This window comes from Sylvia atricapilla, chromosome 8 (genome assembly GCF_009819655.1).
Source record: "Sylvia atricapilla isolate bSylAtr1 chromosome 8, bSylAtr1.pri, whole genome shotgun sequence".
Lineage (NCBI taxonomy): Eukaryota > Metazoa > Chordata > Aves > Passeriformes > Sylviidae > Sylvia > Sylvia atricapilla.
In genome coordinates this window covers 9,009,990-9,022,396 of record NC_089147.1, presented here as the reverse complement: position 1 = coordinate 9,022,396, position 12,407 = coordinate 9,009,990, and the positions used below count along the sequence as shown (strand labels likewise).

Sequence of the window (12,407 nt, the reverse complement as noted above, 5' to 3'; positions counted from 1 at the left end):
ACTGGAGACCAGTGGCATCAAACACTCCAGGAGCCCTGCTCCTGCTTGTTTCAGTTCCTGGGAGCTAATAAGCACCAGCTGCAGGAAACCTGAGCTGGAAAGCATTGTGCAGCTTTCCTTCTGTTTAAAAATACAGCCTTTTTTTTTTTCTTTCCCTTACTGTGTTTATGTTTTTATGTTGTAGAACATCACTTGTCGGGCAGTCTAGCAGTGCAAACAATAGTGTGACAAGGGGACAGGTCCAGGCTGGACACCGGTGCAGGAAACACCTGTGAGCTCAGTGCCATCCTTTCCTCTGTGGCTGCACTGCTGTGAGCCCTGCCCCGGCCTGTGGGGCAGCTGCTGGCCATGAGTTAGAGCTTCCAGCAAACTCCTCTAGTGCTGCATGTGAAGTTTAGCTGCTTTTGACCAACTCTGCTGTGAAAACCTGGGAAGGATGCTTGTTTGCCCAGCCAGTTCTCAGGAAGGTGCCTGCTTTGGGGGGTGCCTGTGCAGAGCTGCTCCCGGTGGGTCTGTGCTTTGAGGGACCCTCTGGTTGTAGATGGGAGGTGTGGATGTGTAGGAAGGTTCTTGGGGTTTTTTGTTGTTCCTTTCTATTGAAAAAAAAATCAAAATCTGGGCCATTCAAATAATTTGCCTTTTCCCTTATGCTGACAATTTAACAGCCTTTTTAAGAGCTTTGGTTTCTCTCAAGTACGCTCGCCCCATACTTGTTTTAATTCTTGTGTGGAGGCCTGGAGCTTAACAATTATTTTGCTTAAGCTCTCTGAGACTTGCCATAAACTTTTTTTTTTTTAAATGCACACATGCTAATGATCCTCATCAGATCATATTGTTAAACAGGGAATAAAGTACTTGCACCATGATGACATTATTTAAAAAATATGTTAAAAGCAGGCCAGCAGAGCCTATTTCAACAGTTTTGTTCTGAAATAATTTGCACAGATTTGTTAGAGTTAATTTGTTGAAAAGTTCAGTGTTTGTACAGGCAAGTCCTGGTTTCCACACTGAGGCACAAGAGGCAGGAGTGGAGCGAGTGGGTGTCCAGCATTTGCAGGAGCAGGATGGTGGGAACTTTCCTCTTACCCTTCTCCCCCCTCCCAGCTGCCCGGTGCAGGAATGTAAAAGCAGTGTCAGAAGGCTGGGAAAGTCAGCTTTGGATTTTTGTGGACTCCTTGCAAATCAGAGGAACTGTCTGGCTCAAATCTGCATTTAGGGCCAAGAGAAGAGGATTTCCTGCTATTTAGTTGCTTGGAGGAAGGAAAGGATTTACCTCTCTGCTGTAGCAGGACCTAATTTTTCTCCTTTTTTAATAAGAATATCATAGTGTAGGGCAGCAGTAGCAAACCAGCAAGAGCAATCACGGCTCTCCCTCCTCTTCCCCCGAGGTGATGCAACTCCCCCCTGTGCCCAGGCATCCTCCTGTCACAGCTCCCAGCCCCAGCAAGGGCTTGGCATGTCCCTCCACTGTGAAAGAGAGAGTTGTGGAGGGGGCGGCTGCTCGGCCACCATCTGGATCCAGTTAGCTCTCTCGGCAGTAGGGCTGAGTCTCATTTCCTCCAACCAGTAATGTTATATAGGCAGTGATCCTGTTCTGCCCTAACATAATTGAAAATTATGTGTATTGTAGACTCGCAGCGCTGAAATGTAGACTTGTAAAAATCTGTGGCTCAGGTAGCCTGTGGAGATTGAATTTGGCACACAATGAAGCTTTTATGTAAAGTAAGAATTATAAGCCACCACGTCAATATTGTGTTACAGGCATGACAATTCTTGGATGAGGAGGCCTTGAGTCAGGCTCGTCACCTTAAACAATGCTAATATTTCATACTTTATCAACAGGGCTGGCATTTTGAAGCCAGCAAATTGGACTTTTTTTGCTTTTGCAAACATCCTGCCGTTGAAGCCGTGGGTTCACTAGCTTGACATGGGCATTGGCTGTGGGCTCTGGCCCTCTCTGCTCATCTGACAGACAGAACATCTCGCCCTTGGCAGGGCTGGGAGGCTGCTCTGGATCCTGGCCACTTGGTAGAGCTCATGGAAGTTGCTTTATCGACCCTTGCGCTTTACTGCTTTCCCTTGGGTCTGGTTATTTGATTTTATTTTGTCTCCCACTGGTGTATTATCCACTGGTAGAAATGGAAGCTGTCCATGTCTGTGCTTGTGTGCAAAACTGAGCCCTTTGGGTTTGGACTGTTCCTGCTGGGCTTCATGTGCATGTCCAAGAGAAGCTGTTAGTGCTTTAGCTTTGCTCTGTAAGACTTGGATACTCTTTACCAGGGGTGGGTAAGAGAAGGGCTTTACTGAGAATCCAGACTAAGGGTTTTAAAAGGAGGAAAACAAAGTGTAACAGTAAGATCTTCTGAAATGTTCATCTTGCCCTTAGGTCAGGCTGGTGTAGGAGCTGAAAGTATGTCCTGAAAGCACAGGCTGTTGTGGGATAGAGGTGGAGTGGGAGCAACCATGCCTTGTTGCTCTGTTTCTTCTAATGGAATTTATTGCTAGTAAAAACCAGCAGAACTGACACTCCTGAAGGCTTTGTAATCCCTGCAATAATTACTGACTGGATGGGGTCTGCTGTGAGCTCACCCCTGCTGCTTGTCAGTGCCTCTGTCTGCCCTTGGGGCAGTCTCAGAGAAGCCCACGTGTTCCTCAGCCTGTGTTTTAGGACAGCTGCTGACCTGAGCTCCTCACAGGCTGTCATGGTTGTAGGGATATTCCAGGGTTGCTTGTGACTGTAGAATGGTCATGGAAAAATGAAAGTGATGAGTTTATTTTTGTGGGTAATGGCTTGGTGCTTGTTCCCTGAAAAGCCACTGTTTGAGCTGTCATGGTCTTGTAGGGGCTTCAGCTACAGTAGCCTCCTGCTCTCCAAAACCCTTGTGGGCTTTGAAGCAGAGTCATGCACGCATCCTGTGAGGTTTTCCTTGGAAGAAGGGAAAAATACTTCATTGGTTGTCTGGAAAACCTGAGGAAGCCAGTAGTAGCTGTGACCTGTCAGGACCCGTTCTGCAAATTCATGAGCCCCTCTCTGTGGTGGTGTTTAAATTGCTGTCTAAGAGGACTGGTGGACTTTTGACTGTGTTTAATAGTGCCATCTGAAAATCTGTAATGTATCAGATTTCCCCTCAAGTTTAGAAGTTGGATCTCAGTTGGCTTAGGCTTTGGGTCCAAATTCTACAAACTTGAGTTGCATTTTTACTCACTTTTTTGAAACCACAAAGGGTTAGAAAGTTGCTTTAACATCATCTCAACTTTAAAATTTATGTTGTGGTCACATATATTGAAGAGCAGGGATTTGATGCAAGTGATCAAATATCTGGGGGCTTACAATCGAGTCGTAAGAGTTAGAAATATTGCTTATGGGTTGTCTAGTTCTGGTTTGTTTGGGTTTTATTTCTTGTTTTTAAGAAGTGCTGAAACATTCTGGTCCACATTGCACAAATCCCAAATGTGAACATGAATAATAACAAGACTTCTTGGAACCTGTGGAACTCATGTGGGGCACAAATCCAGAATATGGGTTTGTTCATTTGCATTCCAGTAGTTCAGAAAACTCAGGCCCTCCAAGAGATGGGAATTGGTGACACATTCTCCTGCTGACTTCTGCTTTTTTGGGCACCTCAGTGCCCAGAGCCTTGCAGCAAGCAGGCCTTGCATGTGAACAGATGTTTTGGATATGTGAGCAAATGTGGTAGATAGTGATGTGCTGAAAGCAGGGAAGCAGATCTCCTTCCTTCCTTCATGGAGATCCAGATACAGCTTCCTTTGTTTGTCGGGGTGGCGGGGGCTGTTTGTGCATGATGGTTCTTCAGGATTACTCTTACTTTAGAAAGAAGGAATGGGTAAACATAACTATTTCTCTAATAGGTATTTTCTAGGAATAGCTCTATCAGGTCAACCAGCATCTAGTGCTAAACAGGAGCTTCTGCAGTGGCCTGATCTGTGTGTGCAGCTGCTTTTCTTAGCTCTGGGAGGGGGCTGAATGTGTGTGGCTGTACACATTTCTTCCAGCATGATACAAGTCCCCTATTAACCTGTAGTAACTGGGACAGCACAGCTTTTCTTCAGAATCTGGCAATTCTGACACAGTGAGCTGAAGCTTCTCTTGCTTTTGGATCAGTGACCCCAAATGCTGCAGATATGGCACCTGTGTGTGTTCAGCCTGTCTGCTGGTGGCAGTGCCACAGAGAAGTTGTGGCTGTCCCCGAGCCAGGGTTGTCTGACAGGAGATAAGCCAGAAGAAAATCCGTGGTGTCTTCCAGCAATGGTGAAAAGTAGAGAAAACGGGTGCTAAGACCCAGCAGTGCTGCATCTTTTTGGGGTAGGGCTCTGTGTTTAGGGCTCTTACAGCACTGGGGAGTTGGAGCAGTTGACTTGTATATTGTTGCCAGATGACCCATTCAGTAATGAGATCATATTCTTAATTCATGATATGCTTTCTCCTGACACTGATATCCACCTTTTCCCTTGTCCCATCCTCTCCATGGTTATGTTATTTTGTTTCTTTGTGGGTTTTATTCTACTTCTAGGTTTGCTACGATTAGTAAAATGGATGTAACACTGTCTTTGCAATCTGTTTTATTTTCTTATTCCTGAACTGTAACACAGTGGTATGAAATTGTTAGTTCTGCAAAGATTTTATCTCCATGGACATGTAAGGTTGTCTTAATTTTTTGTTTCAGTTCCTTGCATAAGTTTTAATTTATACTTTTTTATCCATGTTACCTAAGATTTGTTATTTTTTTTGCCTTTCTTTTCTGAACTCATTTTTCTTTTCCCATTTTTGTTTCCTCCATCCAGTATCTGCAGATGAAATGGCCACTGCTTGATGTTCAGGCAGGGAGCCTTCAGAGTAGACAAGCCCTCAAGGATGCTAGGTCTCCATCTCCAGCACACATTGTTGTAAGTAAACGCAGAAAGATGTTCTTCCTTTGTTAAAAAAAAAAAAGGCATTTGACATTAATGGCATTGGTTGTCATCAGTTTTCTTTTATGCAGACCAAAGGAGAAATATCTCAAAACAAACAAGTCCCTAACAAGCCTGTGGTAAAAGGAGGGAATACTTTTGTTATCACTAGGCTGTTAATGAAATTGTCATCCATGTGCCTTTCAGGAGACCAGGGAGTCAAAAATGCTCTAAATTTACACGCTGCAGAATTACATAGTGGCAGTGGAGTCCAGTCAGGCTGGTTTACACATCTGACAGTGTTGAAGTGAAGAGAGTGAAGAGACTGTCTGGAAAGCATTAGAAAAATCAAAACCAAGCCCATTCTATGTCCTTTACTTAAGGAAATCTTTTCTTATTGTAAAATCTTGGATGAGAATTTGAGAGTCGGGTCAGGATTTTTACCTGGGGGAAGGCTCAGAAGAGCCAAGTTCCACAAAGCATATGTTCCTTTGTGTTGTGATGACCTCTCATTTAGTATAAAAATTGTTATCAAATGTTTACTACTACCTACAAAATATAAAACTCCTTTTATAATAAATAGCATTTTAAAAAAATCTGACTTAAATTTTCTATTCTTGGTTAATTTTTCTTATGCTTCCATTAAAACAGTGTTGAGTTTGCCGTGTTCAGTACAAATTTACATAAGAGTGGTTTGGGGGTTTATTTTACTTTCTAAAATAGTGTCCATAGAGATCTAGAAGGAAATGGTTTGTTTATGTGGTGATTTGCAAGAGAGGTGTGTTATGCAATGGTCCATCCTCACCCACAGCCAGTGTCAGTGCCATCTATTGTTAAGGAGCATCTCAGCTCTGACTATTCATCTGGGAAATTTACCTCTGGAGAGAATGGCATGTTGTGGGTTAGAATTTTTCTTCTGAAAAAAATCATCATCAAATTTAATGTGATTTTTTTTTTTTAATATTTTACAACAGTTGGATGGTAAGGTAAATACCAGGAAAGGAAAACTGCTCATTCTTTACTTTTTGCTCTATAGTCTAGAGCTTACACAGCTGATAGATCATGCAAGGGACACGTATTTTTGCTAGAAATCTCAAATTATACTAAACATTTTGAGGTGCTTCTTTTACCATTGTTGTCTCTAAATTGAGAATTGTCAGCACATTGTGATGAGTGTCATAGTTCTTTATCTTTAAAAGAAAAAAAAGATTTCCTGTGTTTTAGAATCCATGGCTTCTAAACCATCCTTCAATCCATCAGAGAGCAATTGGAACAAGATTGGTATCTGCCCAGTTGATACCTAGTGCTGGCTGCTTCACTTTTTCAGAATTACTTTGCTTTTCTTTCCTGTCCACTTGGGCTGTCACTGAAGGAAAAGATCAGAGAAAAGATGTCTGGCTGGTTAATCAGAAATCTACAGTCATCAAAACCTGCCATCATCTTACTCCTAATAAGAAATGAGCTAGAGAAACTTTCCTATTTTAATTCTTTTCTTTTTACTGTTGTGCCAGAGGACTGACACAGGGGGTGGGAATGTTCCCAGGGTTCTGGTGTGGTGGTGTCAGGCTCCTAGGAGGAGATGGAGAGAGGGAGCAAGAGGCTTTTCCTGGGTGGTTGCAGGCGGGCAGAGCAGGATGAGTTTGGTTTGGATCACCTGAGCTTCCCAGTGCTGAGCATCCACTGTCCCTAAGCCTCCTGCCTGCAGGAGAGGGGACACTTGCCTCTAAAACCCAAAGCAGCCTGTGAGGGGTTTGACTGGGGCCTCGACTCCCCTGACTCTCTCCAGCCCTTCCACCCAGGTCTGGGTGAGGTGGAGATGAGTGGTCAACAAAATATTCACAGAGGGTTCAAAAATCACAGTCATTTTGGAAAATGAAGCAAAAGCTGCTCCCAGAGAGGCTGAGGTTGATCTGCTTTGTGTTTTGACCATTTGTGGGGTTCTTATGGGTCTCTTTAAAAGCTGTTTCACTCTGCTATTCAATAAAAAGCATATTTACCATAGCAACCACTTAGGCCATGAGGAACATATACTACCTCCGAGATGGAGGCCACTTTCCGAAAGAGCCACAGCTGGCATTTGTAATGTGATCTTTTGTGCTACTTACAATGTTGGAGGGAGAGGAGGCTGAAGAGGGGGTGAGGGGGAGAGCAGTGGGGTTTTTTTGGGGGGGAGGTTCTGCAAGGTTTAATGTTTATTTCTAGCAGCAAACTGTTTTGCCTTGTTCTGTTAAAATACGTAAATAAGGGGCAGCTTTTTCCACCCTTTTTCCTGGCACTGACCCCAGGCCACATTAATTTTGTGGAGTGCAAATGGTCTCTCTTTTTTTTTTTTTTTTTTTTTTTTTTTTTTTTTTTTTTTTTTTGTAAATAAAGTTAGAGTGGACAATGGCATTTGGGGGAGATAAAGTAGCTGCAGATGCCAGTTGGCCTGGGATGTGTCAGGCATCTCTGGTGTCCCCGTTGCTGCTGCTGTGCCTGCCCACAGCACCTGGGACCTGGCTGCTCTTGCACAGGGCTCTACATCCACTTCTGCATTTGTGAAAACAGAGTTAATCTGTTTGTGGAACAGTGACGGGTATTTCATGGGCATCCTGGTGTTTCTGTGCAAGTGTAACGTGTAGGGATAGAAACTGGTTCTCTACCCTGGTTGCTGTGTCTAGTCTACCCGTCAAGTGTACCTATGCCAGTTTTTCATCTTTAAATCACTTGGGCTGCCCTGAAGATCTGTAGGAAAATGCTAACACCTGCAAATCACTTCTTATCTTTCCCCTATCTCTGAAATCAGGATTTGAGGCTAATCTTCATAGCTGGATTACAAAGAGAGGAAAGGAGAGTGTGGTGGCTTGGGTTTCCCCTCCCACCCTTTTTCCCCTCCACTTTCTTTTTTTTTCTCCTTTTTTTTTTTTTTTTTTTTTTTTTTAATTCCTTCTCTTTTTTAACACTCTTTCTTCTCAGTGCTTGGCTGTGACAACCACAAGCTTCATGTTGGCCTTTACTCCCAGCTCCCATGAAACTCCCCTTAGGAGTTCGGCTTAATGACTCAAGGCTGCATAACATGGCCGTCTGTAATGTCTTAAGTAAAATCTGTTCTATTTGTCAGCCATCCTCCTTTCAGATTTGTTTAAGAACATTAAGTTAAGACTACAAAAATTGAAGCAAAAGACCAGCATGAATAATTTGGCTGGATTGCTGTCCCCAGTGCCGAGGGCTGGGTTAATACTGCTTTTTCATGGTGCTTGAGAGAGTCTCCAAGGCCCATAATGAGAAACAGAATATTAAACTGAAATTATGTTCAGTGTGTCTCGAGGAAGGTACAGCATGAGGCTCCATTTAAGACCAGTGCATTTATTTACATTTAGGTGCTTCACTCATCTGGTAAGACTTGCATCTTGCTCTGGCACAGTCGTGCTGCTTATCTGTGTCCAAAGGTGAAAGGAAACTAGGGGGAAAGCTGTTTTAATAGTATATTATTAAGCTTTCTAGGTCAAAATTTTGAAATCAGCCTGCAGATAGTACTATTATGAGGCTGGGATATTTTATAAGTGTTTTTTATGGTTGTTTCTCCTCTTTTTCTTTCCTGATGTTAGTTTTCATTGAAAGTATTAAGATTTTGTGGAAGTCTTAGCAGGAAGTTTTGGGTGTAAAGCTGGGTGCTTTGCTCACAGGGGGTGGGGTGCTAGTTGTGCAGAAGTCCCATGGTCAGTGTGCAGCTGATGTGATCCACATGTGTGCTGCCAGCACGGTGATAAGGATGAGAGATGGGTGATGTAGGAGTGGGAATCTCACATGAGTATTTTCTGTTGCAGCCTGGACAGGCAAGTGAAAATAAGCGAGGTATGTCTGTGTGTGAGGATCTCCAAAATCTGCTCACTGCAGAAAGCAAGCTCCATTAAAAGCTTTTTTTATCTGTGTGCATTCCTACAACCTTAAAGAGAAAATCAGTGCTGTTCTTCCCTGTTCTCTGCAAAGTAAATGCTCTGGCTCAGCCATTCCCTGTTTTTGGCAGGAACGTGGGTGAAAGACCAGTCCTGGAATCCTGCCTCCTGCAGGCTGTGCAAAGACTTGCTTTTAGCTTCCTTTGTACCCGGCAAAAAACATTCAGAACCCAAGATGATGGTGGCTCAGTACAATATATTCCTTATAAAACACTAAGGGGTTTAAAAAATTCCTGCATTTTGAAGTAAATGTCAATGTTAACCTCAGGGGGAGGACTTCCAGTACTTTTTGGTCTAATACGTAAGGAACACAGCCATATAGTAGACTGAATCACCAAGAACAAAGAATCACTGTGCAGTAGTGTATCTATTTTTTTTTTCTTTTTCTTTTTTTCTTTTTTTTTTTTCCTTAAGTAAAAATGTTTTTTCAAAACATAATGTGACAAGCAAAACTGAAGGCAAAACCATCTGAAATGTACTGACTGTTCTCAGCCTCTTGGATGAGCATGGACAGTGGGTGTCTGGGACCTCTGGGTGCTGTGGACAGATGAAGAGGTTTTTTTCCCAGAGCAACTGGAGTTGAAGCTGCACAGTCTGCCCTGCCTGTTCCCTATTTTTTTTTAATGTGGTTTGTACTTCTGCATTTTAAAGAAAAAAAACAAATACCTGCTAGTAACAGGTTTATCTGAGGCAGATTTTCAAACGCACCTACCGTGTCACTCCAGACAGGCTGGAAGTGATGTGCATCCAGACATGCATATGTCCTGTATGTGTGGAGCCATCTGGAACTATAATCTTGTAACTTCCACTCACAGTGCTCTGAGAGGGCTTTTAAAGCTCTTGTTTTGTTTATCTTTAATGTTTTCTTGTAGGGAGGCTGTTCTTCCTCTGCAGTAACCTCTTGAGATGTTCATGGATTCCATTCCAGGCTGCCTGCAGCCATGATAGAACACCCTCTTCTGTCCCTGGAGATCTGCAGGGTGATCAGGAGCACAGTGGTGTTGTGGGGGAGAAGGACTTGGGTGGGCATCACTGATATCAGTGCCTGGTATTGAGAGGGACACATCGTGGGCAGGGGGAGAGGGCTGTGTCTGAGCTGTCCTGGTGCCCAGTCAGTCCCTGATGGCTGGTAGGTCATGGACCCAGCACACAGCTCCCTGAGACTCACACTGCAGAAATACCCACGCAGACTTAATTGGAAAGCTCCTTTAGTGACTCTCTCCTTTTTAAAATACTCTATACTTTATTTGGCTAATTGCTCTGGCAATTGCAAAGTAAATAAAATGTTTCATTAATACATGCCCAAAAGTGTGCAAACATCTTGTCCTGAATTTTTGGAGCTTCTTGGAATTAAGCCACAGAACAAATTAAGCTTGCTGAGAATTTTGTGGCTGAATCTTTCACCACTAATTCCTTTTGATTTTTTGTTGGAGAGGGTTGTGTATAAAAAAAATTCTCTGTACAAACCAGAATGTTTGGGGCTAAGTATAGAATTCACCTACCGGCAGCCCAATAAAATTGTTCTGGATGGGTTCCTATAAAACACACCCATTATATTCAGTACCCATTAAATAAGAATGGAAACCTAGTGCTTGGTTTGTGCAGACAACAGAAGAAATGTGGGCTCCTTGAAAGTAATTCACTTGGTAATTTGATATGTTTGCAGAATAGTTCAGACTTCTTTGAGGGACTGTTTCATACCCTTGTGTTTGCTCTGTAACACATTGTCCACCCTCTACAGCACTCTTTTCAGTACTGGAGGTAACTCCTCTGCTGTAATACTGAGACTGGGGAAATGTGCAGGCTTGTACCTCTTACTGTGAAGTGAGCAGGAATTTAATGCTTCTGCAAACATCAGTCAGCACTAAAGCACCTTCAGAAGACACCTTGGGGCTGGATTGGCAGCTGGGATGAATTGTCACGCTTGGTTGTAGTCAGGAGATCTGTGAGTAGCTCCAAGAACTCTGAAGTATTTGGATGCTGAGATATTTCAGCTGTGAATAAATGCTGTAAAATGTATAGTACTGACAACCCCAATTGTTCTAGGATCATGAGTCAGGCCTCAAAACATCATGAGGATTTGTGGGGGGGGTTTGTGTGTTGTTTTTGTTTGTTTTCTGTTTCTTAAATAATACATTTTGTATTCTCTTTATTTGTTCTGTTTCCTGAGCCTGCAGGGTATACTCTGCTCAATCTCAAAGTTTTCTCTATGGCAGTTTGTGAGCTTGCTGTGTGCTGTGAGCGGATTCTGAGGTTCTTCCCTAAGCACTTGACTTCAAGGCCACCAAGCCTTGAAAAACAGCGAGTATTGCTAGACTGGCTGTAAAATTGTAGGAGTTAGCAATCCTAATTGTTGCTCCAGGAGAAGGCAGCTGGGTAGGGGTGTGAGAATATGCCCGATGCAATCAAACTCTCATCTGTTGAGCATCCATTTCTTGTGAATCATCTGGTTTGACTTTGGGGGAGAACCTGGTCCTTGGTGCTGGCAAAGGCTCTGGCTTTGAGTGCTGGAGTGACCTACCTTGTGGTGGATGGCTGCAACATTTCCAGGCAGGGTTAGTCTTCTCTAACATCACTAAGGATGGCTCAGCGGGTCCTCCTGAAGTAGCAGGTTTAAAGCCATGGGTATAACAGTGAATCAGCAGCAGTTTTGGTTTCTTGAAGAGGCTGTGCAGTCTTGCACATAAAGTTGGAGCCTTGAGATTTGGTTTGTTATGACACACCAAAGTTTATCTCTCTGTGACATATCTGAGTACTGAAACTCTCTGGGTGACAAGGAAGCAAGACAAAAGCTTGCTCATCAGACCATTTTTAGAAAGATGTAGCCGTGCTGCCTTCAGTTTGGTTGGAAGTGCATCTACAGCAGGATTCCCTCTTGTATCTTTTGTTCATAAAATAACCCCCTTGTGTCCCTAATGTGACTCAAATAGGATGCCTAAATTCTGGCCATTTTTGACTAGTTAGTCTGGGATACAACAAACCTGCAGAGAGCACCATTTTGAGAAACCTACACCGGGAAGATGGTTTGGGAGAGTATTTCAGCACAGAGGAGCTCAAGCTGCATTTTGAACTGAGTCACATGGCAGTTTGTTATGCTGGAGCATGCATGTTAAATGAACTTCTAGGGAGTTGTATGGGCCTACAATTAAATACCAGCAGGCTATCAGCTCTCCAGCAGAGGAGTGGCTGTGCCAGGCAGAACGGGGAGGACGCAGACGGTGTGTCCCCAGGGGTCTGTCCCCAGGGCCCCAGAGGCTGCAGCAGCAGCAGCTCGGCCTTGGCAGCGGGCGAGGAGCCGCAGCAGCGCCGGGTGATGCTGCAGAGCCAGATGGGTGAGCCTGTCAGATCAAAGTTGATGTGTACCGAGGGTGGCAGGCTTGGCAGGGCCGCTGGCCGCAGGTCCTCCTCCCCGTGCACCCTGTCTGCAGCTGAAGTTTGTGGCTGGATTCAATCTGGAGCTTGGAGGAGTAGGTACTGAATAATGCAACCTCCTCTGGAGCCAGAGCCCGTGCCGACTGGGGCAGGAGCAGCCATCATGTGTAGAGCAGAAAGTTTAATGGGTAT

At 43.9% G+C, this 12,407-nt stretch overlaps 1 protein-coding gene across 11 annotated transcripts in view; it reads left to right on the top strand.

Moving 5' to 3' along the window:
- TCF7L2 (transcription factor 7 like 2) overlaps window positions 1-12,407 on the top strand; it is a 174,155-nt gene that overhangs the window by 57,553 nt on the left and 104,195 nt on the right. For all 11 annotated transcript variants that reach the window (XM_066323569.1, XM_066323568.1, XM_066323571.1 and 8 more), the window contains exon 4: window positions 4,804-4,905. In XM_066323569.1, coding sequence (XP_066179666.1) covers window positions 4,804-4,905 — 102 coding nt within the window. The remainder of the gene's footprint in view (window positions 1-4,803; window positions 4,906-12,407) is intronic.